General features: G+C 38.2%; 1 protein-coding gene across 2 annotated transcripts in view; it reads left to right on the forward strand.

Annotated features, from left to right (window-relative positions):
• smarcal1 (SWI/SNF related, matrix associated, actin dependent regulator of chromatin, subfamily a-like 1) overlaps positions 1-25862 on the forward strand; it is a 140919-nt gene that overhangs the window by 39307 nt on the left and 75750 nt on the right. The window contains exons 4-5 of one of the 2 annotated variants that reach the window (XM_028807540.2): positions 11547-11597; positions 15691-15951. In XM_028807540.2, coding sequence (XP_028663373.1) covers positions 11547-11597; positions 15691-15951 — 312 coding nt within the window. The remainder of the gene's footprint in view (positions 1-11546; positions 11598-15690; positions 15952-25862) is intronic. The other variant, XM_051931368.1, reaches the window with a different exon arrangement.

A 25862-nucleotide genomic window follows, 5' to 3' on the forward strand; every position in this document is an offset into this window, starting at 1 on the left:
ATAATTGTGTTGGAATCTGTTTTAATATTTAAAATGAATGCCTCAAAGGATGTAAAGTCGCCTAAATTTTTAGAAGTGATTTGCATTTTGTTACAATGAATTATTCCAAGGCCGCCTCCTCGATCAGAATCTCTAAACTTATGAAGGAACGAGTATCCATCTGGTGGCATCTCAGCTAGGGAAACAGTGTCACATTTACTAAGACAGGTCAGATTTAGTACTTTTAATATAATATCATCTATCAAAACAGCTTTACTGTCAAGAGAGCAAATGTTCAATAAGCAACATTTCAAACTGCATGCTTCTTTCTGAACTGGTGATATATTTTTTGTTTTAATTTGAAGTAAGTTTCTATTACAGATGCCCCTGGTGGAGGGTCTGGTTTTATCCCTTGGTCTAATTATACACCTTATTTTTTGGTTATCAAGTAATTTAAGGTTTGCATCAATACTAATATTTACTGGATGCCCCACAACAGGGATTATGGGTAACAGCTTCAGGATAGTAACAGGTGGGATAAACAACAGCCTGTGATTTAAGATCACATGACTGTGGCCAGGATGGTGCTCTAATCAGTCAGCCAGGCAGTTTTGCTGCCAAATTTTGGGATAATACATAAAATCCCCTCCAGTTAGGATCAAGACCATCTCTTTTGAAAAATCCAGGCCTTTCCCAAAAATCATCCCAATTGTTCACAAACGCTATGCTTTTATTTGCACATCAGGTTTCTAGCCAGCTTGAATGAAACGCAATCTGCTATAAATCACATCCCCTCTATATAATCTTGGTAAGGGGCCAGATACAGCTAAATTCTGACATTTTCTTTTAGCTTTGGTGCATAGAGAGATGAAATTCCTCTTTAATACCTCAGATTGCTGTAAATAAATATCATTAGTGCTGACATGCAGCAATAAGGTAGATACTTCATCGTCGGCGACACGGTCCAATGCAGCCTCTATGTCAGAACTCTTGGCCTCTGCGAGGCATTTAACATTAACTGCTAGTTTAACATAGTTTGGAATTCTAACATTCGGCACTATGGAATCACCAATTATAAGCACTTTCTTATTCTTAGTTTCCACAGGCGCGCAGCGGAGTGCTGATAATCTGTGCTGTGTCCGAATTGGTGACCTGGGTGCCAAGGGACTAAATTTTGGCTAAATTCAGTGAGAAGACACAGATCAGATTTAGTACTTAATATAATATCATTTACCAAAACAGCTTTACTGCCAAGAGAGCGAATGTTCAATAAGCAGCATTTAAAACTGCATGCTTCTTTCTGAACTGGTGATAATTTTTTTGTTTTAATTTGAAGTAAATTTCTTTTACAGAAGCCACTGGTGGAGGGTCTGGTTTTATCTCTTGGTCTAATTATACATCTTAGGTCCCAGGATGCCCTGCAGCTGTCCATGTGGGAATACTGGCCCAGGGATGCGATCTAGTGTATTCAGGGACCCTGTCAGGACTACAGGTTCTCTCCCTCTGTCCTTCTGTGACACTGGCCTCCTGGCCGGGTATTATTCCTTGGTCCAGCCCTGCTCGGATGCCAGCATGCCCACTTTTGTACTGGCATCTTCCAGCAACTTCCTTGCTTAGGCAAGAAACGCCTTGCCACTCTTTTTGCCCATTTGCCATCTATGTCATTTCCCTTGAAATAATCCTATAATCATCAAGGCTGCCATTAACTTAGCTCTTTCATCATTTTCTTATTCTTGATCAAAATGATGTTGTGCTACTGGACACCATTTTATCTTTTGCCTTGTTTTGCCAACCCAGCATATACATAGTCAGTTTTTTATTCACTGTCTGAAAACCCATTACAAGGCATCAACCATCAAACCTGTATTTTCTGGCTCACAAGGAGCAAAACCACTATGTTGATAAACAGCACTTACAGTTCTATCCCAATATTCAACAGCAGATTCTTAGTCTACTTTTTTATTTTCTAGTTCCCCTGATCACCACTCAATTTTCCAAAGGAAAGTGCACACAAATAACCTTGTGCCAACCTTGCCATTGAATAACACTGATATTTATCTCTCAGAAAATTACCCAAAATATTACCCTATGAAAGGAGAAAAGGAGCTGAAATAAGTTCCTCTATTTATCTATTAATATTAGTTAAAACACAGTAATTTGTTACAATTGTATAAATAAGAACTTGGAAAGGAACTGATGTATTGTATAATAGGAATACGAATGGTACACAATGGGCAAGACGAACAGGTTGTGATTGTTTTGTGTATACCTGGGTCCTAAAGATTGGGGCCTAGCTTATGCTGCTGAATCCTTCCACTTCCTGATGCCACTGTCTATTTTTAAGCCCATCCTATGTACCTTCACCATGTTAATTAGTTGAAACTCCATTTAGATGGTTGTTGGTAACGTCACTTCTTTACAGTAGTAATCTGCAGATAACATGATTCAGTCAATTTAGTCATAAATATGCTTACATTCATTTCCAGAGAAGTGCCTTTTTTATTTTTTGTACTCTATTACCTAAAGCAACAGGAGAAAGAAGACAATGCCATGTGAGCTATATGCTCACACTCTGCCCTGCATTTGACTCGCATCTGGTATCAGGACAGCTTAAAATGAGTAAAAGAGAAAAAGACACAAGTTCAACCAACTGCTGTCATGGTAAATTTGAAACAGTAAACTAACTCCTCGTTGAAGTCCTCCGTTTTAAGATGGACAAGTTCGAAAATTTGCCAGTGTATTTCAATGGGAAATTTTGAAACTTTGTATAATGTAATCTGTTTGAGATATCTGAATAAATATTGAACTGTCTCAACACATTTCTTTGAAGAGCAAGTATGCCACATCTCAACAAAGTTGGTCCATGGTGAGCCAATTTGTTTCACACAGACAGACAGACATTGGCTTTCACAATAGATGCTTCGCACATTACATAATACTAGCTGTGTAAACCCATGCTATAAAAAGCCTGGGGTCCTAGAAACTATTGAAATTGTGAGAAAAAATTAAATGTAGGAATGTCAGGTAATTGAAAGGAACTACTCTGGGCATCTCTCTCCTAGGAGGATTTGTTTTGCCGACGTGCTTGCATCACTTGCGCATTAGCAGCGGGAGTAAAAGGGATACCGTTTTACCGATGTTAGCGGCTAAGCAACTTGGTCTTTCTTCTAAGTTTTCGTTTTGCTGACGTGCTGGCCTCACTTGTGTTATTAGCGGCTAAGCGAGTTTTCTGTTTCCTCAGAGGTGGAGCCCTTACCCCGACTCCACCTCTCACTTCCGGGCCGGACAGACACACACACTTTGACGCGTAGACGTTTATAAATAAGACAAAAGATACAATAATATATAATCAAATAGTGAAAATCATTTAACAGAAAAAATCAACTGTAAAAACTTCAATTTATTCTTAGCTATTTATTGTATACTGTCAAAGATGAGACAAGAGCCACAAAAAGATTTGGGGCAGCCACCTGTATAAAGTTTCCTGGCTGCAAATGGAATAATTTTTAGTAAAGATGTGTATAGGTTCGAATTCAAAACAGAACTAACTGGTGAGGTTGAGATGGTGGGTATTTAAATTACAGCAGAGGAAGTGAGATAATTATGACTGGAACCGGAAATGACATCATGGAGGCCAGGTGGAATTTCCTGTATTGGGTTTGCAGTAGAAAAAGAGAAAGGATCAGTACATGTCACCATCCCATGGTCTGGTGTGGAATTACCTTTCTTCAAGCCCTTTAGCTGCCTCCCATCTGCACGTGTGTCACAATACACTCTATACTGAAACAAATACACTGTATCCTGAAATGTATATGCTACATAAATTTTGTACTTAAATGTGTACACTATAAAATAAAATGCGCATACTATACTGATGTGTTCATTGTAATAAAAATGTTCACCCGTTGTATAATCTAATAAATCACTGATGATGTTTTCTAGTGTCTTTGGAACAGTGAATCTAAATACATTATGTGAATCTCTATGTCAGTGCAGTTTTAAAAACAACAGCTAATAGAGGGAATATATGCATCACGTAGGTTAAATAGAACAGGGAAATGAAAGGAAGAGGTCAGTTGTTTTGGAGATCAGTTTTTGGGACATTTGGTTATGAAGTCCATTGAAGTCAGTATGTTGTTTCCTTTGTTGTGGTGACGCAGTGAATCAGCCATGGGATTGAAGAAGCAGGTGAGATGGATGATCCAGTTTCTACTCTGAGGATAACGATTGCAGGTGGCAGAGAATTCTCCCCGTGGGCTGTCCAGGGGTTTTGCAATGAAGAAGCTGGAGGCGCGGCTGAATTCTGGGCGATTGGCATCAGGGCTGCTGTGTCAGAGCACACAAGTGAAGTCACTAGGTGATGAACTGCAGTCAGCATGACCACTGAAGATACGGTACTTGGATGGGATAAGTAGGACGAACAAGGCATTACTTGCATTTTTGTCAGGAAGGTGGCAAGTGAAGTGACAAGGTCACCGCTTATGGACTGAGTGCAGTAGTAACTTCTTTGGAGGCTGGAGATAGAAAGGGAACATTTTTAGAGATACTGCTGAAGGGACTTTAACATATTTGACCTATTTGTGATGTTCTTTTTATTGCACTGTGTTTTATGAGCATTTATTTATTGAATGTTTATTAACTGCAGCTTGGACAGTTTAAATAATTAGTCACTATGAACTTTGGACAATTTGAAACAGGTTTTTGTCTCTCACTCGCTTCTGGTCCATCCTTGGTTACAAACTTCTACAGTGTTGAGGACAGTTTGGTGTCTGGTATGCATACTGTTTCCATCTTGTACTAGGAGGGCCAAGCAAACAGTAAGCTTTTGTTTTGTTTGTCAGTCAGTCAGTCATTTTCCAACCTGCTATATCACACAGGGTCACGGGGGGTCTGCTGGAGCCAATTCCAGCCAACACAGGGCACAAGGCAGGAACAAATACCGGGCAGGGCGTCAGCCCACCACAGGACACACACACACCAAGCACACACTAGGGACAATTTAGGATCACCAATGCACCTAACCTTCATGTCTTTGGACTGTGGGAGGAAACCCCCGCAGACACAGGGAGAACATGCAAACTCCACGCAGGGAGGACCCAGGAAGTGAACCCAGGTCACCTTACTGTGAGACAAAATGAAAAAGACCTATATTTTACTCTAGGTTTGACCATTTATCATTTTTAAGTAAAGACATGGGTATTGCAGTATTCCTGGCAGGAATTGTTTCATATCTCTGTGGTTTAGCCAAGTTAAAATAGTAAAGTGTATGTGAGATTGACCTTACCTGAATCAGGAGTGACTTTTTGCAGATTGCTGCATAAGCACTAGAAAAGCTGAAATGCACAACCAGGATGCAGGATATCATTAATTACACAATATTGTGCAGGTTGCAAAAGCTACTGTATAAAAGTTATAAGAACAGAAACTTTCCTGCTGTTTAATTTACTATTGCTGTTGCTATTTTGGATTTGTAAGTGATGCATTGCTTTACCAATATTATAAATCTCTGGGTATAAAATAATAAGGATTGATTTTGTTTTTCTTCCAGGTATTTTTTTTTTAGTGTCTCTAATTAAATTGTCCTAACATGTGCAGGAGAAAAGCTAAAATGATGTCTTCTGCTTATTCAGTTTTTTGTTGTTTTTTTTAAACCTCTAAAATAAGTGATGATATACATTAAAAACATTAGTTATGTAAAAAAAAAAAGTTTTAGGTTTTGATCTAAGATGAAAGAGCAGCAGCAATAACCAACATGCTACTGCTATGTACTGCTACTGTATGTACTGCTATGTCAAATTTTTATTGTAACACAGAGTTCTTTAACAACCTGATTTTTTTTTTTTTTTTTTTTTGTTTTTAGTAGGTGCAGCCACAAGAGGCTGCCAGCTACAGCAGCTCCCATGTTTTTATTTTTTTGTTGTTATTTGTTACTGTTTACTGTGAGAGGAAGGACTAGTGTTCACATACACACAACAGCGCCTGCAGGACCTTTGGCCTTTGCATCCCAGTGTGCAAATTATGAAGGTCTCTGGCTCCCTACTGCCACCCCTACTCTTGTACCTCCCAGTGAAATTGCTTCAGATGACACTACATATGTGGTCTCAACCCCCCTCTCACTTCTCAGTTAGTTTGAAGAGAGAGTTGTACAAACTCAACATGAACAAGATTTATCTGATTTTCATCCACAAATGCTTCAAAAATCATTTTCAGACGGTCCTTCTGTTACGGCATCAAACACGGCAGTTGAAATTTATGAGGCAATAACAAAAATAAACAGAAACATTACACCGATAATAATTTCTAGGAAGATAAACCACTAATTCACAATGTATAATTTCGTTTCGTTATCAATCTGAATGCGTTCTTGCTCATCCCCACCTATCACTTGTACACCACACCGGTTCTGGTTTTCGCAGTGTTATTATATTAAGCAGTGTTCTGATTATTAGTTTATCAGTGTGTCTGTACTATATTCTTGTCTAGTTGATGGTTACAAATAATTATATGTGAAAAAAATATTGCTGTTTCTCTATATATAAATAAATCTATGCAAAATGTATCTTAATTTTTCTCAATACGTCATTTTAATTTTCTATTTAAACAAGTTAACATATACAGATACATTTGAGGAAGGTAAATTGAAGCCCCGCCTCGCCCTGAGTGGCTCAAACTTGAGCTACGCCACTGTGTGAGGTAGCAGCTACGATAGTTTTACACTCCAGTACATTGCGGTGAATGCTGGTAACAGTCAGTGCCATTACAGAGACTTCTTGCTGGCATGAGGTTTCTGAGAAGCATGACGACTGAACCAATTTTAATTTTGAGTTTATGTGGAGGCATGCCAGTGGGAATAAGACTGCTAAGAAATTCTTCAGGGAATAAAGGACGTTCTCGGAAGTGAATGGTGATAGTAGCTGGAAGTATTTGGGACATCGCCACAATTTCTGCCTCGCCACCATAAACTGTGGAAGTGTTCATGTAGTCAGCGTATTGTTGAGCAGACTGTATGACTATGCTTCCGTGACTAAGAACAATGGACAGCACGTCGCCGAAGTTATCCCAATGTTGGCAAAGAAAGGTTACAGCCATGTTGCGAAGTTCGAGAGCAACAGTTTCGTCAATGACATTTTTCCAGAAATATCCGACTGATAGAAACAAACCATTACCTGATGCAGGAATTTGTATAACATTGAAAGAAGAGTTGTTTCCATGAAATACATGTGAAGTGGTGGCCATGTTAGGAAAATGAACAGTCAACGTGGCTCAGAGGTGCATGTGGACTGTAGCACAGATGAAAGCGACTCAGGATGTGTTTGGAAACTGAGCAGTCAACGTGGCTCACAGGTGCATATGGACTGTAGCACAGACAAAAGCGACACAGGATGTGTTTGGTGAGGAATTGGGGGCGGGCACATGAGCAGGCAGTGTGCATGCCTCGAGAGCGAGGGTGGATGCGGGAGGAGGGTTAGAGTTGGTGGGCGGGGCTCTGTCGTGCGTATCCCATGACGCCGGAGGAGGGTTAGAGTTGGCGGGCGGGGCTCTGTCGTGCGTACCCCATGACGCGGGAGGAGGGTTAGAGTTGGCGGGCGGGGCTCTGTCGTGCGTATCCCATGACGCGGGAGGAGGGTTAGAGTTAGCGGGAGGGGCTCTGTCGTGCGTGCATGCGTACCCCATGATCGCGTGACTTGGTCTTTTTTATATATATATATATATATATATATATATATATATATATATAAATCTCAGGGGTGCGGAAATCCAATGCCCAACTCGTCCGACACAGGTAAATTGACCGTCGGACAAGCGTGTTTTTCTGTTTTAGTTGTCCACGGACAAGTGCAATTTTCTGGAGAAAAATATCATATGTGCTGTGCAGGGCACATTTTACCACTACTTTCACATTTTAAACATTTGGGTACATACTTTGTGCGGAAACAGTCTACTTAGGCATGTTCTTCATGTCTCAAATTGGTCTTCAATATTATTTACAAAATGATGGCTGATTTTTCAAAGGGGAAGCACTCTTACGGTCTTACATAAGTATCTTACCCTAATACTTGCACGCTTGGAGATGCGGTCATTTTTTTCATGCCGACATTACGATGTAATCTGATGATTTTTCATTATAATCAATAACTTTTATATATTACCAGTAATGGCGTACTGCATGATAACATGCAGTGAATAAATACACTTGACTTGAGCATTTATAGTTTTCATCCTCTTTCTCTGTATGTTTAGCATTCATTTGCTGAGAGGTTGATGTGCTTGTTGCTTCCTGAGCAGCTCTTCTTTTCTCCACCCTAGCGGCCCGCTGCTTCTCTTCTTTCGTTGGCATCTTTTCGCGTTAAAACTGATTAAGTTAGTTTTTGTGTTGCAATTACTTAGTACTTTTTCTTTAATTTTTCACTTAAACTGGCACTTAAGTCTTCAATCTGCCTCAAGAATGATTAGCGAAGGTGGTGGGGAATGAGAACGGCTCCCATATGCATGCGCCGCCCTACTGCGCACTGCCGAGAGTTGATTCAACAATAAAATAAAATAAAAATAAAGAGTAATACAAATCATCACCCCGAAAGCGGATAGTAGACGTCACATAGTATACTGTATGTGTACCAAATTTCAAGTCAAAAGGTGAAATGGTTTGCGAGCTACAGGTGATTTAAAATTCTGGACAGACAAATGAACAGCCACGGTAGCGTATTATAGAAGAAGATTGATAAAATTCATTGTTTCTACATAAAAATGCATTCATTTTACTTACAATTGTTTTCACCACATAACAAAGCTTGTTAGGCAGTTAATCTTTCCTGAAATTTGCGATTTTGTGTAGGTTGTGATATATTGAGGAGTTAAGAAATTTATTGCGTGACAATATCAATTTTGATGAGCTGTCAATAGATCGTTTTTGATTAGCGAATATTTCATATAAAACAAGTTGGTTTCGCGCTGTCAGTTTATTAAAAATAAAGAAGAAAACATTCTAACGGTTTCCAAAGGTTATGAAATATCTATAAAAATCTTCACTGTAACTGTAGTATGTGAAACACAACTAGTGTAGCTATAATGAAGGCATTGTTTATTAGTGAGTTAAAATGATAAGGGAATCTTTTATATAATGTTCTAGAGCAAGGTGGCAAAATACTACTCCCTGAAAGAACTTTTTTCAGTTTTAAAATGGATGGCAGTTTTGGTATCAATAAAAGAGATCAGAAAAAATAAACTATTTTTCACTTTTGTTATTTGTTTATGGACAAGTGAATTTAACTGGCGGACAAGTGGATTTTCTAAGTTTACTTGTCCGTGGACAAGTAGAAAAAAATTTGATTTCCACACCCCTGTATATAATTACAGAAGTACTCAGATGACTCCTTCATCATGAGATGTATTAATGGAGACGAATCGGAGTACGGGAGGTGGCGGACATTTGTATTGTTGATGCTGAGCTGCAGGTGTTTCTTCATGCACCACAAGAAAGAGTTGGTGGTAGATATCTGGTGTGTTAAGGAGCCCCAGAGACCAGTCGTCATCCATTGAGAAGAAGTGAATCAGGTGTAGAGCTACAAGTACTTGAGTGTTATATAAACAGCAGTCTTGACTGGTCTGCATAAACAGTGCCACTGTAAATGAAGGGCCAGAGTTCCATAGGAAATTCTGGTCTTTTAACGTGTGTAGCAAGCTGCTGAAGATGTTTAACCAGTCATTTGTAGCCAGTGTGTTATTCTTTACGGTGGTCTCCTAATGAAGAAACATGAATTCTGGTGATGCAAAATGTTCTGAATAAACTTATCGGTAAGGCCAGCTTCATCACAGAACTGGTGGCAAAAATAGATGCCATCACAAGCATTTCTGCCCATCCCCTCCGGGAGGTGCTTTCTTGGAGTACTTTTAGCCATAAACTCATACTTCGCCTCCTGGTGTAATAAGCAGCACCTCTGGGGATCTTTTCTACCTCTGGCCATTAGGCAATTCAGTGTTTCCTCCCAACATCATATCCTACACTCCCACCAGAAGCCACAGAAAAGTACTAGTAGTAATTATTTTTAGCATAATATTTATTATATTATATGCTTTTATCTTATTGTCTCATATTTTACTTTGAGTTGGTGTTTGTGTATTTTATGTTTTTTTGTTTTTTTTTATGGTATACAATTGCATTTTCCCTTGAGGATCAATAATGTACAGTAATCCCTAGCAATATCGCGCTTCGACTTTCGCGACTTCACTCTATCGCGGATTTTTTATGTATGCATATTTAAATATATATCGCGAGTTTTTCGCTGGTTCGTGGGTTTCAGTGGACAATGGGTCTTTTAATTTCTGGTACATGCTTCCTCAGTTGGTTTTCCCAGTTGATTTCATACAAGGGACGCTATTGGCAGATGGCTGAGAAGCCACCCAATCAGAGCACGTATTATGTATTAAATAAAACTCCTCAAATATATTGTGAGCACGGGGGCTGCTTGCACCCCTAGAGGATATGGCCGCTCCTCAAAAAACGCTGAAAGACTTCCTTCACATTGCTGCCTTCCTTGCTGGGCTTACTTGTGGTTGCTTTGTTGCGCGATATGCTTCCCGAACGGTGTTTCACATACTTAAAAGCTCAAACCGCACCTATTGATTTTTGATTGTTTGCTTTTCTCTCTCTCTCTCTCTCTCGCTCTGACATTCTTTGCTCCTGGTGGAGGGGGTGTAAGCAGGGGGGCTGTTCGCACCCCTAGAGGATACGGACACTCATCTAAAAAATGCTAAAAAAGACTATCTTCACATTGCTCCCTTCCTTGCTGGGCTTCCTTGCAGCTGCTTTATCAAGCGACATGCTTCCCGCACGGTGCTTCGCATACTTACGGTGCTTCGCATACTTAAAAGCTTGAATAGCACCTATTGGTTTTTGATTGTTTGCTTTTCTCTCTCTCTCTGACATTCATACTTAAAAGCCCAAACAGCACCTATTGATTTTTGATTGTTTGCTTTTCTCTCTCTCTCACTCTCTCTCTGACTTTCTCTGCTCCTGACACGCACTCCTTTGAAGAAGAAGATATGTTTGCATTCTTTTAATTGTGAGACGGAACTGTCATCTCTGTCTTGTCATGGAGCACGTTTAAACTTTTGAAAAAGAGACAAATATTTGTTTGCAGTGTTTGAATAAAGTTCCTGTCTCTCTACAACCTCCTGTGTTTCTGTGCAAATCTGTGACCCAAGCATGACAATATAAAAATAACCATATAAACATACGGTTTCTACTTCGCAGATTTTCATCTTTCACGGGGGGGTTCTGGAACGCAACCCCCGCAATCAAGGAGGGATCACTGTATATCTAATCTTATTTATTAGTGATAGGATAAAGAGTGAGCATGAGGTGTCCCATTAAACGTAATATTGTTTCAGGTGTAAAAAGCAATGCATGCACAATATTTTATTGGTCATTGTCCCCAACATTACAATTTTTATGAGCTTTAAAAGGTCCTATCCAGTTGGTTCCATTTCTTTAAAATACGGCTTCATGAAAAAGTGCAGGTGAGAAGCATTATACACGTCTTTATCATTTCATTCTTTTTTTATTTCAGATTCTATAATGAAAATGTGGAATTTCAGCCTGGAAGATTACAGTTTTCTCAGTAAGTTAAACCCCTACATTACAGTCTTTAGTCAAAAATGTTTAAAATCACAATTGCCAGCAGTGTGGAAAATGTTCATCTTTGGTTATTCACTAAAATATTATGATTTGTGCATCAAACATTTGTTATACTGTCTATCCAGAAGGGGGTGCTAGCTCCCTGGTTGGAATAAGTTCTTTTTTAATTGCGGCATGTTACATAACACAAAACTATACAGATATAATATAAAAAGGCGATACCCCTCCCTTAATGATACGGCGGTAAGAAATCACATAGAAGAAATAACTTAGCTTTCTTTAATGACGGTTTACGCGGCATAGCAGATGAGGAAGCCATGACAAGACCTTTCGGGTTGTGTGTATACAGTCTGCCATTTTCATCGCTGTGCTGGAAGGATTTTCCGGATCAGATGACGTTATCTCCCATCCGTCCGTCGGCTTCAAAGGTGTGCTGGGCAATGTTCCAAGGCTTTATACTCTTTCTCCATGTGCCGGCCCCCACTAAGGTAAATCATGCCATTACAAACAAGGAAAAGAAGATCCAATGTCATGCTGACTATGACATACAGAAATAGTACAATGCCCATTTCACAGTTGTCCCTTTCTTGTCTTCTAATGCTTGCCTAGCAGTTCTAAATGATGAGCCCCTGTGTGCTAAATCTGGCCTTGAGTTAGCTGTACATGTGAGTGGATTTATAAAATATTTTTTGTACAGAGCACAGTGGCATATTAAACTTATATACTTATTATATACTGTTTTTAAAAAATACTTACAGTACCCTCAGAAAGGATTCATGTCTTTGAACAATTTTAAATTTTATATACTTCTTTCTGATTTATTAATGAACTGGAAAATCTAATTCACTCTATATTCCTAACAATATAAAAATGACCAATTTTTCAATCTCAATGAAACATATGTAAATGATATTCTTATTTAACAAACCCGTACCCTGAGTCAGTAATTTAATACCTTGAATTTCAGTATGGGATTGGTATAATCAATGTTTTATTTATAAACTTTCCTCAGTGCCGATTTAAACAAACTCTTATGTTTAGTTTACACTATGTGTGAGCTGTTATAATTAAAAAGACATTTGCTTTTCCCTGTGGACATCACATATTGTCATTATAGTTCTTTTTCTTTTTTATAGATGTCTGGTTGTATACGTTCAATTAGAGCTGCGTTGATAACACCGGGTATTGATCATAATTTATGGGAAAACCAATGTACAGTGATCCCTCGCTATATCGCGCTTCGCCTTTCGCGGCTTCACTCTATCGCGGATTTTATACGTAAGCATATTTAAATATATATCTCGGATTTTTTGCTGGTTCGCGGATTTCTGCGGACAATGGGTCTTCTAATTTCTGGTACATGCTTCCTCAGTTGGTTTGTCCAGTTGATTTCATACAAGGGACGCTGACTTTTTCTGATCCTGACGTAGGGGGATTGAGCAGGGGGGCTGTTCGCAAACCTAGACGATACGGACGCTCGTCTAAAAATGCTGAAAGATTATCTTCACGTTGGCTACCTTCTGTGCAGCTGCTTTGTGAAGTGACATGCTGCACGGTGCTTCGCATACTTAAAAGCACGAAGGGCACGTATTGATTTTTTTATCTCTCTCTCTCTCTCTCTCTCTCTCTCTCTCTCTCTCTCTCTCTGCTCCTGACGGAGGGGGTGTGAGCTGCCGCCTTCAACAGCTTTGTGCCGCAGTGCTTCGCATACTTAAAAGCAAACAGCCCTATTGATTTGTTTGCTCCTTTGAAGAGGAACATATGTTTGCATTCTTTTAATTGTGAGACTGAACTGTCATCTCTGTCTTGTCATGGAGCACAGTTTAAACTTTTGAAAAAGAGACAAATGTTTGTTTGCAGTGTTTGAATAACGTTCCTGTCTCTCAACAACCTCCTGTGTTTCTGTGCAAATCTGGGACCCAAGCATGACAATATAAAAATAACCATATAAACATATGGTTTCTACTTCTCGGATTTTCTTATTTTGCGGATGGCTCTGGAACGCAACCCCCGCGATGGAGGAGGGATTACTGTAATTTTAGCAGACATTGGCTAAGTATTCATAAGTCTGTGCACAGTCATAGTATAGAGTAAATCTCTGTGCAACAAGACTAGTTACATTCTGTAACCTCCCTCTTTGATCTGCTTGCTTAGGCAAGCTTTGATGTTACCAGTTTTTATTGATCAATTTATTTGCATCTGTGTAGGCTTTTAAACAAACTCCTCCTTTACAGAAGCAAGGCATGTTTTGTAATTAAAGACATCAAAGCGTAATATTGCTATTTTGCCTGAGGAATTAAAGTTCAGGACCTCTGTTGAGCTGGTGTGGATTGACCTATAAAGACCACATGTAACTCTCGCAAAATTCTATTTGGTTGATTTTTTTTTTTTTTTTTTTTTTTAATCCCACCCATTTAATCACAGTACCTTCAGGTCTTTTGTACTTTACATGCCATTTTATTTTTAAATTGACTATCCTCTTTCTAGTATATACACATTATTTACTGTATATTGTGGTAATAATCATTATAATGCAATATCATTTTTTAATTGTGGTAATTATTTTTTGACAATGTTGCTCACTTGTGTTCATGAAAACCACAGGTAGCCTGGTAAGTTGTCCTTCATCATGATTCTGTTTAGGCTTATGATCATCATGAATGCAATTTGCAATAGTCATAAATCGCATAGCAGACAATTCAAGTGCCACTTGCCATGTATAATGTAGCTGCTTATGTCTCAGACCACAGGTTTCCATATCATGTAGAATTAGTAGACAATTTAATGAACTGTCTGTGGGATATATTGAAATGTTTTCAGATGTGAAACCACACTTGAATCCACAGTTTCCTCTCTTAATTTTCAATATTCATTTCATGGAAATGCATAACTAAGAACCGCAATCTTCAGCCCACATTTGGAATTTGAAGGAATTGATAAAACTTTTTAGTTTGAAAGTTCTGTCCTGATTTATATTCAATTTTGTTTTTCTTTTTCACATCGACCTACTTCAATAATCACTGATATATTTCACTTTTTGAAGGTTGCCTGCATACTTAAGGTTATTAGTTTACACAGTTGTGTAAAAGAATTATAGTGACATGTACATTTTTACTTATTTTTAATTTTGTTTTCTGCATTCTTATAGTACTAGGGTGTTGTACTGTGTTAGCCATTATGGATGTAGTGAGAAGTCAAGCAAAATGACACCTTTTATTGGCTAACTAAAAAGATTACAATATGCAAACTTTCGAGGCAACTCAGGCCCCTTCTTCAGGCAAGAGTCAAAGTATACATGTGGGGATACTGTTTCATGGAGAAAAAATGTTGTTTCCATCCCTTCACTTGGTAATTTTTTTTTCTTCTATTAGTTTGATTACTAAAATCTCATGCACATACTCATACTTTCTAATACTTAAAAAATTTAGAATTGTTGGCATCAACTCGATATAAACTCCACAACGACAGTAACCAGGTTGGTAATTTACCTTATGTCCTGGGGCTATGAGGCAATAGTGCTACTGTCAATCCCCATTAATTACTGTATATTCAAATCCATCCATCCATCCATTTTCCAACCCGCTGAATCCGAACACAGGGTCACGGGGGTCTGCTGGAGCCAATCCCAGCCAACACAGGACACAAGGCAGGAACCAATCCAGGGCAGGGTGCCAACCCACCGCAGGGTATATTCAAATATTTTCATTAATTTTTTACTGATGAATGCTTAGACTATTTTAACTTATTTATATAATAATGATGACTTTTTAAAATCAGTATTTGCATTTCTGCCGTCTCTGTTGTGGTATTCTACAAGTTGCTCAGTTTTATGCATTAGAGATCAGTCAGTCAGTCAATATCCAACCCCTAACAAAGGGTCACGGGGGTCTGCTGGAACAAAGGCAGAAATAAATCCAGGGCAGGGCACTTATATAATTTTAATTTTCTTGTACTGAATCCGCTATACTAATTTTTAAAAATAATATAAAATGCCAAAAATTAAGTTGTACTTGTAATATTTTTTCATAGTGTGCTCTAAACTTTGACATTCCGAAACCTCTTTTCTTTTTTTGTAGTGAATGAAGTGCAAAAGATATCTGCAGTGTCCCTGAAGCCATTGGATGGCCTGGAGAATGTGGATGTGGCAATGGCTACCAGCCTGTCGAGCAACAGTGCATCTCTTGGTGCCTTGTTAAGGCTCTGTTGTAACTGGCAAAAGCCCACCGCTGTGACTCATGCACGTTGTGTGTTGGTGTCACGATCACGTTTTGAAGTAGAGTCAGGATATAATGCAGATGTTATTGCGGCTTTTAAGCAGATAAATTCAAGGAATTATGGTAAGAAACAAATGATTAAATATTTTAACTTGATTGTATCAAGATATTTCTTGCTGCTTGAAAAATTCTTTTCATTAAAAATGAAATGTTATGAGTTCTCCACCTGTTACAGCTATCCATCCATCCATTTTCTGTCCAACTTATTAATTCTGGATTCATTGGACTCAGAAGCAATCCTGACAGTCTTGCTTGCAAGATGGAATCCAACTCTGTTTGGAGCGATCAGAGCATTAAAAATAGTTGGCATACTCCCACATCCACACATAGTCGGTGCAGGCCAATTTATGGCGTCTATTCCACTCCACATGCTCATCTTAGCGGTGAAACAGGATACCAAGATGTTCAAATTAAAATACATATATATGAGAAAAGCATGCAGAATTGAAGTTTAAAATGTTTTATTAATGAAAAATGGAACTTTGAATAACTTGACATCTGAGGCAATTATCTGTGAAAAATGTCAGGCAAAAATAAATTCCTTGGTTTTAATTGACAAAGCTGCTGTCTACAAGCAGCAATTTGTGCCCATTCTGCAGAATGGCTTTCTGTGACCGGGAGACCTAACTTTGGCAATGCTGTAAATATTAGGCTTTTCACTTTTGGCCTTCAGCAACACTTTGTTTCTGAAATAAATATATAGGTAGTGCACAGATGTAACTGTAGAGACATAATGAAGCAAATTGTATATGTTTATTATTAATTAATTATGCTAGTGACTAGTCTTGTATATTTTCGTCAAGCTATGGTTCTGTTCAGAACAGGCATTTGTCAGCAAGGGCTACTGAACACTTTTGTTATTTCATTATTAGCCTTTTTCTCTTTTCTAATCCCTCTGTTTTAATGAGTTTTTTCCCTTTTTTTTAATTGACTGAACGATGAATAGAATGGATAATTGACTGAACATTTGTACGTTTTTGGTGTTAAAAAGATTTATCAAATATAAAATGAGTGCCACAAAAATCATTATTCATTCTCAAGTGAGAACATAATGACTCATCCAGCTGTACCAAGAGAAAGTTTTGATTCGATTAAGTACGTAATTTAAATAATAATATCCTACAAAGTGATTTATTGCAAAAAAATATACAAGAAATCTTTAGAAGTTTGGTGTAAAATATTTTTTTAATAATGCTAAAAGCATTCAACATGTTGATCACAACTTTCTGGTTTCAGAACTGAAGAATAAGCCATGTCCATTTTACAAATTGAAAGAAGGTAACTTTTAGGCAGCATCTGATGTATGCTAGGCAATTTGGAAAGGAAATTAATGAAACCTCTAATGAGTTGTGGTAGGCAGTTTCACACCATCCCACTTACCTGGTATGTGTCTGTGATTTTTCAGTTTCTTCATGTATTCAGGTTTTCTGCAAATCTGTTCTGAAGTGTACTATATTTATCATGTTCATGGTCATTCATACTTTTATGCATTTGTTTTCTTAGTTATGGTTTGTGCTTGAGAACTATGGGTTGCACATTATTCTAATGCATTTCAACAGAATTCTATCCATACAGTGTACTGTAGAAATGACTTACTGAAAAGATGTCCTATTCAAAGTTATTATTATAAAAGTCAAATAAAATGGTAAAATGAGTGCCAAGGCCTACAGTGCACACATAAGAAAAATATAGATTTATGCGTCATGGTTTGTAGAGCTGAGCAGATTGTTCATTACCAGTTTACTTAACTGAATGCAACACCTGCCAAATCATTTTCTATAAATTGAAGTCATTATATTGTATAATATGGAGAAATTCTGAAGAAATAAATAATATATTTTGCTGAAACTATTATTTGTTCTGCTTAAATAGCAACTGTGTAGTAAAGGCTTTAACATTCATCCCTATCCTCTCTCAAAATGTTAATTGGTCTTTGGTTTTCTTAGAATATTACTTCTTCATGCGAAGGCTGTTCCCTATGCTAAGTGTATGTTTTAGTATGTACATTTGCCTTTCTCAGGTTAGTGCTTACTCAGTAACTGCATCATATATGCTGACTTTGCAATTTTAAACATGTAGACGGGTACTGATGGTTTGTATGCATATGGGATCTCAAGTAAGAGGAGTATGAACAAGACTGAGTGTTTGTTTGGCTTTGAATTTTGTGATCTGGTAATGGATGCCATATGCACCAGTATGATTTTAAATCAAGCCCTTCTTGTATCTTCATATATACAGTGGTGTGAAAAACTATTTGCCCCCTTCCTGATTTCTTATTCTTTTGCATGTTTGTCACACAAAATGTTTCTGATCATCAAACACATTTAACCATTAGTCAAATATAACACAAGTAAACACAAAATGCAGTTTTTAAATGATGGTGTTTATTATTTAGGGAGAAAAAAAATCCAAACCTACATGGCCCTGTGTGAAAAAGTAATTGCCCCCTTGTTAAAAAATAACCTAACTGTGGTGTATCACACCTGAGTTCAATTTCCGTAGCCACCCCCAGGCCTGATTACTGCCACACCTGTTTCAATCAAGAAATCACTTAAATAGGAGCTGCCTGACACAGAGAAGTAGACCAAAAGCACCTCAAAAGCTAGACATCATGCCAAGATCCAAAGAAATTCAGGAACAAATGAGAACAGAAGTAATTGAGATCTATCAGTCTGGTAAAGGTTATAAAGCCATTTCTAAAGCTTTGGGACTCCAGCGAACCACAGTGAGAGCCATTATCCACAAATGGCAAAAACATGGAACAGTGGTGAACCTTCCCAGGAGTGGCCGGCCGACCAAAATTACCCCAAGAGCGCAGAGACGACTCATCCAAGAGGTCACAAAAGACCCCAGGACAACGTCTAAAGAACTGCAGGCTTCACTTGCCTCAATTAAGGTCAGTGTTCACGACTCCACCATAAGAAAGAGACTGGGCAAAAACGGCCTGCATGGCAGATTTCCAAGACGCAAACCACTGTTAAGCAAAAAGAACATTAGGGCTTGTCTCAATTTTGCTAAGAAACATCTCAATGATTGCCAAGACTTTTGGGAAAATACCTTGTGGACTGATGAGTCAAAAGTTGAACTTTTTGGAAGGCAAATGTCCCGTTACATCTGGCGTAAAAGGAACACAGCATTTCAGAAAAAGAACATCATACCAACAGTAAAATATGGTGGTGGTAGTGTGATGGTCTGGGGTTGTTTTGCTGCTTCAGGACCTGGAAGGCTTGCTGTGATAGATGGAACCATGAATTCTACTGTCTACCAAAAAATCCTGAAGGAGAATGTCCGGCCATCTGTTCGTCAACTCAAGCTGAAGCGATCTTGGGTGCTGCAACAGGACAATGACCCAAAACACACCAGCAAATCCACCTCTGAATGGCTGAAGAAAAACAAAATGAAGACTTTGGAGTGGCCTAGTCAAAGTCCTGACCTGAATCCAATTGAGATGCTATGGCATGACCTTAAAAAGGCGGTTCATGATAGAAAACCCTCAAATAAAGATGAATTACAACAATTTTGCAAAGATGAGTGGGCCAAAATTCCTCCAGAGCGCTGTGAAAGACTCATTGCAAGTTATCGCAAACGCTTGATTGCAGTTATTGCTGCTAAGGGTGGCCCAACCAGTTATTAGGTTCAGGGGGCAATTACTTTTTCACACAGGGCCATGTAGGTTTGGATTTTTTTTTCTCCCTAAATAATAAAAACCACCATTTACAAACTTCATTTTGTGTTTGCTTGTGTTATATTTGACTAATGGTTAAATGTGTTTGATGATCAGAAACATTTTGTGTGACAAACATGCAAAAGAATAAGAAATCAGGAAGGGGGCAAATAGTTTTTCACACCACTGTAAATTTGTCATGGGAATATAAAACATAGGTCACCACTCGTAATGTTTTTTGTTTTAGACTTTCAAACATGGTGACTCTTGCACACAGAAATACCCTATGTGAAAATAAATAAATAAAAAGCTAAAACTGTTACTCTAAATTTAAAATAAATGTACTATGTAAGGCTAACTAATTTGCCAAAAATAAAGGTTGTAACATTCCTATTAAAAAATGCACAAGTATTCAAGTATAAATTAATATATATTATGGGTTATATGTGCTTTTATATATTATTTTTTTCTTACTGTGCAGTTGTTTCTTACTGTGTAGGTTGTTATACAGTGTGTGTGTATGTGTATATATATATATATATATATATATATATATATATATATAATATATAATATATATGGCACAGTGGGTAGCATTGCTGCCTTGCAGTTAGGAGACCTGGGTTCGCTTCCCGGGTCCTCCCTGCGTGGAGTTTGCATGTTCTCCCCGTGTCTGCGTGGGTTTCCTCCAGGCGCTCCGGTTTCCTCCCACAGTCCAAAGACATACAGGTTAGGTGGACTGGCGATTCTAAATTGGCCCTAGTGTGTGCTTGGTGTGTGGATATGTTTGTGTGTGTCCTGCGGTGGGTTGGCACCCTGCCCGGGACTGGTTCCTGCCTTGTGCCCTGTGTTGGCTGGGATTGGCTCCAGCAGACCCCCGTGACCCTGTGTTCGGATTCAGCGGGTTGGCTGATGGATGGATGTATATATATAATATATAGTGGACGCTAGGGGTCACTGTTGCCCCATTAAACCCACCAGACAGACGTCCAGAACACACGGTAAAAGCACCAAGAAGATTCTTTAATAATATTCTTCAATAAAGTGTACAAAGCACCGCACACTCCACAATTCTCAAATAATAAAGCAATAATACAATAACCAATAACACAAATCAATCCTCCACTCCCGGCAGCTCCGTCACACTCCCTCCCAACTCCGGCTCAGTCTGTTGGTATTCCCAGAGTCCTTTTATAGTCCATGACCTGGAAGTATTTCTTCTCTGTTGAGGGACGTCCCGGCCAGGCTGAAACGCTCTGCCATCCATCACGATATATCTATACTAATAAAAGGCAAAGCCCTCACTCACTCACTCATCACTAATTCTCCAACTTCCCGTGTAGGTGGAAGGCTGAAATTTGGCAGGCCCATTCTTTACAGCTTACTTACAAAAGTTAGGCAGGTTTCATTTTTCGAAATTCTACGCGTAATGGTCATAACTGGAACCTCTTTTTTGTCCATATACTGTAATGGAGGAGGCGGAGTCGCGTATCGCGTCATCACGCCTCCTACATAATCACGTGAACTGAAAACAAGGAAGAGCCCCAAAGAGCGCTGAAGAAAACATTCTCCGTCAACCCCCACACTTCCCCCGCCCTTCCGCACATCACGGCATTTTCGTTAATGAAGTGACGTAATACTCCAGCTCCACCTTCTTCACAAGTTCATTCACCAAATTATTTGTCAATTATATTTCACAGTAAGAATTTACAGCACGACTCAAATGCGGGAACGAAGGTAAATGACGTTAATTGTTGAGTGTCTTTTAATACTGCTTAAGCATACATATTAACACGTGCAATTAAACGTGTGCATTTACGGGGTGATTTCTCAGGCTTAAAAGCTCGCCTTTTATTAAAAAGGTAAATGCAAACTGTTTTCATTCTGAAGGGCACAAACCACGTTGGATTTCAGCCGTTAAACGCGCAAAAATGTCGGTACACCAGATAAATAAGCGCAGCATATTATCAGTTGTATTGTATGCATACAATACATATAGAAATGTGTTAATCGTTAACTAATAGTATGGGATGGTGTTTTTCGACTCAGCTACAGATGCCGATGGAGACCAGAACTGCTTTGGAAAAATATGAACGCCTTGGGGGCCGATCTGGAAGAAGGTAGCGCAGCGCCTTGATTTAAACGATTCCATGTCTTGGTGGGTTTGCGTAGCTTATTGTCAATATCTTTACACCTGTTTTTAAGACTTATTGACTGAAACGGGCTTTCACGAAAAAAGTTAGGGCTTTGCTACAGGAAACACCGTCCACAAGTTAAGGAAGTAAAAATAAAGGTATATATTTCTGTTTTATTTAAACCTTTTAAGTTCGTATGCATAGCCCCATTTGGCTGTTTTAGTTTTTTTTTTCTTCTTTCTTCAGTAATATTTAATCTCCTGAAAGACAAACAACATATGCATTTTACTTTTTTTGTATCTCTTTAGTAATATTTTAGTGTAAAAGGATAACCAGTATTTAAACCTTTTATATTACTTTATAAAGTTAATTTACACAATGTTGAAAAATTAATAAGAAAGCTATATATTTTGGCAGCTGCTGCTTTAATTTTCAATGAAATGAAAAAAGCTCTCCAAGAGAAAACCTCAATGACGAAGAAACAGTTTGGAGTTATAAATGAGAAACCCTCATTTATAAAGGTTTGCTGCAGATGACTTAACTGAAAATAAATGAATAGTTCCTATGTGTATAATACATATTTATCTATTTGACTTATGCCTTTATTCCAGCAACTTGCAACATCTGAGGTACAATTTGTTACAGACACGGGGAGAACATTCAAACTCCACGCAGGGAAGTGAACCCGGGTCTCCTAACTGGCACCTTTCACTGCGCCACCATGCCGCCCGCATACAAACTTAAAAGATTTAAATAAAACAGAAATATATACCTTTATTTTTACTTCCTTAACTTGTGGAGGGTATATCCTGTACCAAAGCCCTAACTTTTTTCATGAAAGCCCCTTTCAGTCAGTAAGCCTTAAAAACTGGTGTAAAGCTAAACTTGCAGCACCGCTATTCAATTACACTTGCCTAACGCCTCTCCTAAGGGGAGATACTGTGGGATCTGGGCATCAGTCAAAGCACCAATCACAGGCCCGATTAGAAAGCGGAAAGCTGTGATTTGTCGTCTCCCTCCCATGTAAACAATCGCAGCCCGTGTTACAACGCACTATGTATGTATGTGTATATGTATATGTATATGTGTGTGTGTATGTATGTGTGTATATATATGTTGATATGTGTATATATATGTGGATGTGTATGTGTATAGATATGTATATGTAGATATGTGTATATGTAGATATGTATATATATGTATATATGTATATGTATATATATGTTTACATAACCTCTTTAACACACTACTGCGAAGCGCGGGTATTTTGCTAGTATATATATAATATAGATAATTTCTTTGCATCTTATGAATAATTATGCTTCAAATTTAACTTCCCATCAACACAATTTTTCTGCTACTTTTAAATAAGAAACTTTGCTAAAAGGAACTTGCCCAGTTTTCCTCACCTCCCACCCATTTCTTTTCCAGAGGCAGCAGACCCCAGGGTATGAAGAAGGAAAGGAGCTTTCGCTTAACATTTTAGAAATGAAGTGGAAGGCAGCCATGCATAGAATACACTCCAGCTCCATACACACAAAGCATTCAATCAGTCAACTTAAAATCTTTTATCGAGCACATTTACCTCGTTTTAAAATTGTCCAAAATGTGTCCAGGGCAAGATTCAACATGTGAACATTTCAGTATAGCTCCTGCTTCACTGGGCCACATGTTTTGGGCATGTACCAAATTAACATCATTCTGGACAAAAATCTTTGAATGCCTTTCAGACAGCATTGGTGTCTCAATCACTCCTAACCCATTAACAGCTGTGGAGAAGGACAAATTGATTTTAACTGCCTTTACCTCACTACTAGCACGTAGACTTATCTTGCTCAATGTTATATACTATTTGAAATTGAAAAAATTTAATTCTCAGTTAGAGGATCTGTACAAAACTTGTTTGAAGTATGGTAATATCTACTGTAATTAATCAAATCTTAGAATAAGCACTTACATTGGGGAAAAGGACATTCTCCTTGCTTTGTTGTCTTTAAACATTTGCTCATGCTGTTGGCTCTTCTCTGTTTCTCTCAGACAGGGGTTGAATTCTGGTTGTTTTAGTTTGACTTGATTTAAAAAAAAAAAGAAGAGATTCAGAAAATGTCATGAATTTTGTTAAAACATTTTGATGTTCAGTTTGTAAATAATGCAGGTATGAAGTAATATATTTATTAGGGATGTTTATGAAAAATGTGAATTGTTTTTATTTATTCATTGACTTTGTCTTGGTGATGAATTAATAAGACAGTAAGTAAATAATTTGAAAATACAGATTTATTTATTTGCTGAAAATAAAATTCATTATATTGTAGTATCCATATTAATGACATACTTATAAATGCCATCACTGTTTCCCACAGAAACAGAATATAACAGTGGGGTGCTCCTTTTTTGAGAAGTAATGAAAGAGGCTCCTACTTGAAAATATTACTATTTAGTTACATGATCATTTACTGTGTTTTAGTGTTTACAGTTACATTCTTTTTAAATGTAGCTGCAATAATGCACAAAAACTGAGTAACAGAGCTAAATGTAGTGGCCTGTTGAAAAGATGTGAAGTGAACAGTGTCTTTTCTTCTTCCTAGTTACAATACACATCATGAACGATAAGTACATCCCCAATGTTTTAGAGGGCAGTGTTAAGATGAAATAATGAAAGTTACAAAGGAATTCTGTTTAAAAAAAAAAAAAAAAAAAATTCTTGCAATACGTTTCAAATCGCCACAGTCTTTCGTGAAACTTCATACTACCACAAAGTTTTGGTTGTATCGACTTGCTGTCTGAACAGAAGATTTTGTTGTGATTTAAATGCATTCAACAAATCAATGTAAAGTTAAACTAAAAAAAGTTTTCAGCCCTTAAAATACGCATCTATTGTTGTTGAGCTACCCTATTATTACTTATGCCGCCACAATCCTATAATGGCTAAAACTGGCTTTGAAAATAGAGCAAGATGTGTTGGGTATGAAGGTTGTGTGCAGACACTTTTGTATTCCGTCATTATCCAAAAGATATTCACAGTATTTAGCCGAACAAAGCACTTGGTGTGAGGGTCTGTCAAATAATGAATAAACACTGTAGCTTGACTAGTTTATCAGTGTAGGTGAATTGTGAGGAAATCTGGTTATCAACTCAACGGCTATATAATCATACTTAATAGCTTAAGGTATTAGGCTGATTTTACGTGGACTGATAAATCACCCGAAGTAAGCAGGGAGAGTTACCTTTAAATTATGGCTATGCAAAATCACCAATAAATATATATGTGTGTGCAATTTTCACAACATGAATTCAGAAAAATGGTCAAGTGTGAGAAATAGTTATGGATTTTCTTTATCTAATTTTGTAGCAGCAGCAATGAAAGAAAATTGTTGCAGTGGCCCACCACTACAGTTTCCATGTACAGTAGACCCCCGCGAAGTTGTGGTTCAGGGTTCGCGCACTCAGTCGTTCGGATTTTTTCTTAGAACCTAACTATTAATTGTTAGTTGAAAGCGCACATATCCTCTGCAATTGTTTCTGGCTTTTTTCGTGACAATACTGTGCTGTAGAGAGAACAGGAAGCAACCGCTGAGGGAAACGCGGTTTGGGATGGTGAAAGTAGCCAGTCCAAGAGCGTTATTCATTTCTCCTTGCTGCTGATTGACTGCTGCCATGTGACGCGTCTCCTGGTGAGTGGGTTTACCACCGCTGAGGGAAACGCGGTTTGGGATGGTGAAAGTAGCCAATCCGAGAGTGTTATTCATTTCTCTTTTCTGATGATTGACTGCTGCTTTGTGACACGTCTCCAGGTGAGTGGGTTTACCACCGCGGTTTGAGATGGTGAAAGTAGCCAATCCGAGAGTGTTATTCATTTCTCCTTGCTGATGAGTGACTGCTGCTTTGTGACACATCTCCAGCTGAGTGTCCTCGTGTTTCCATTTTGTTATTGTTTTGTTATTTTTAAATGCACACGATGTCGTCGAATCGCTCTGTACCTTCTAAGGCTTCTGGAACTGAGCCTAAGCGCCAGAAGAAGTTTAAAACACTCCAGGAGAAGGTTGATTTGCTCCGGGAACTAAAAAGTTATGCTGCAGTAGCGCACCACTATGGCATTAATGAAAGCACTGTATGCTACATAAAGAAGAACGAAGCAGCGATCTGGAGTACTGTATCTGTAAGTTTCTGTGATA

This window comes from Erpetoichthys calabaricus, chromosome 8 (genome assembly GCF_900747795.2).
Source record: "Erpetoichthys calabaricus chromosome 8, fErpCal1.3, whole genome shotgun sequence".
Lineage (NCBI taxonomy): Eukaryota > Metazoa > Chordata > Cladistia > Polypteriformes > Polypteridae > Erpetoichthys > Erpetoichthys calabaricus.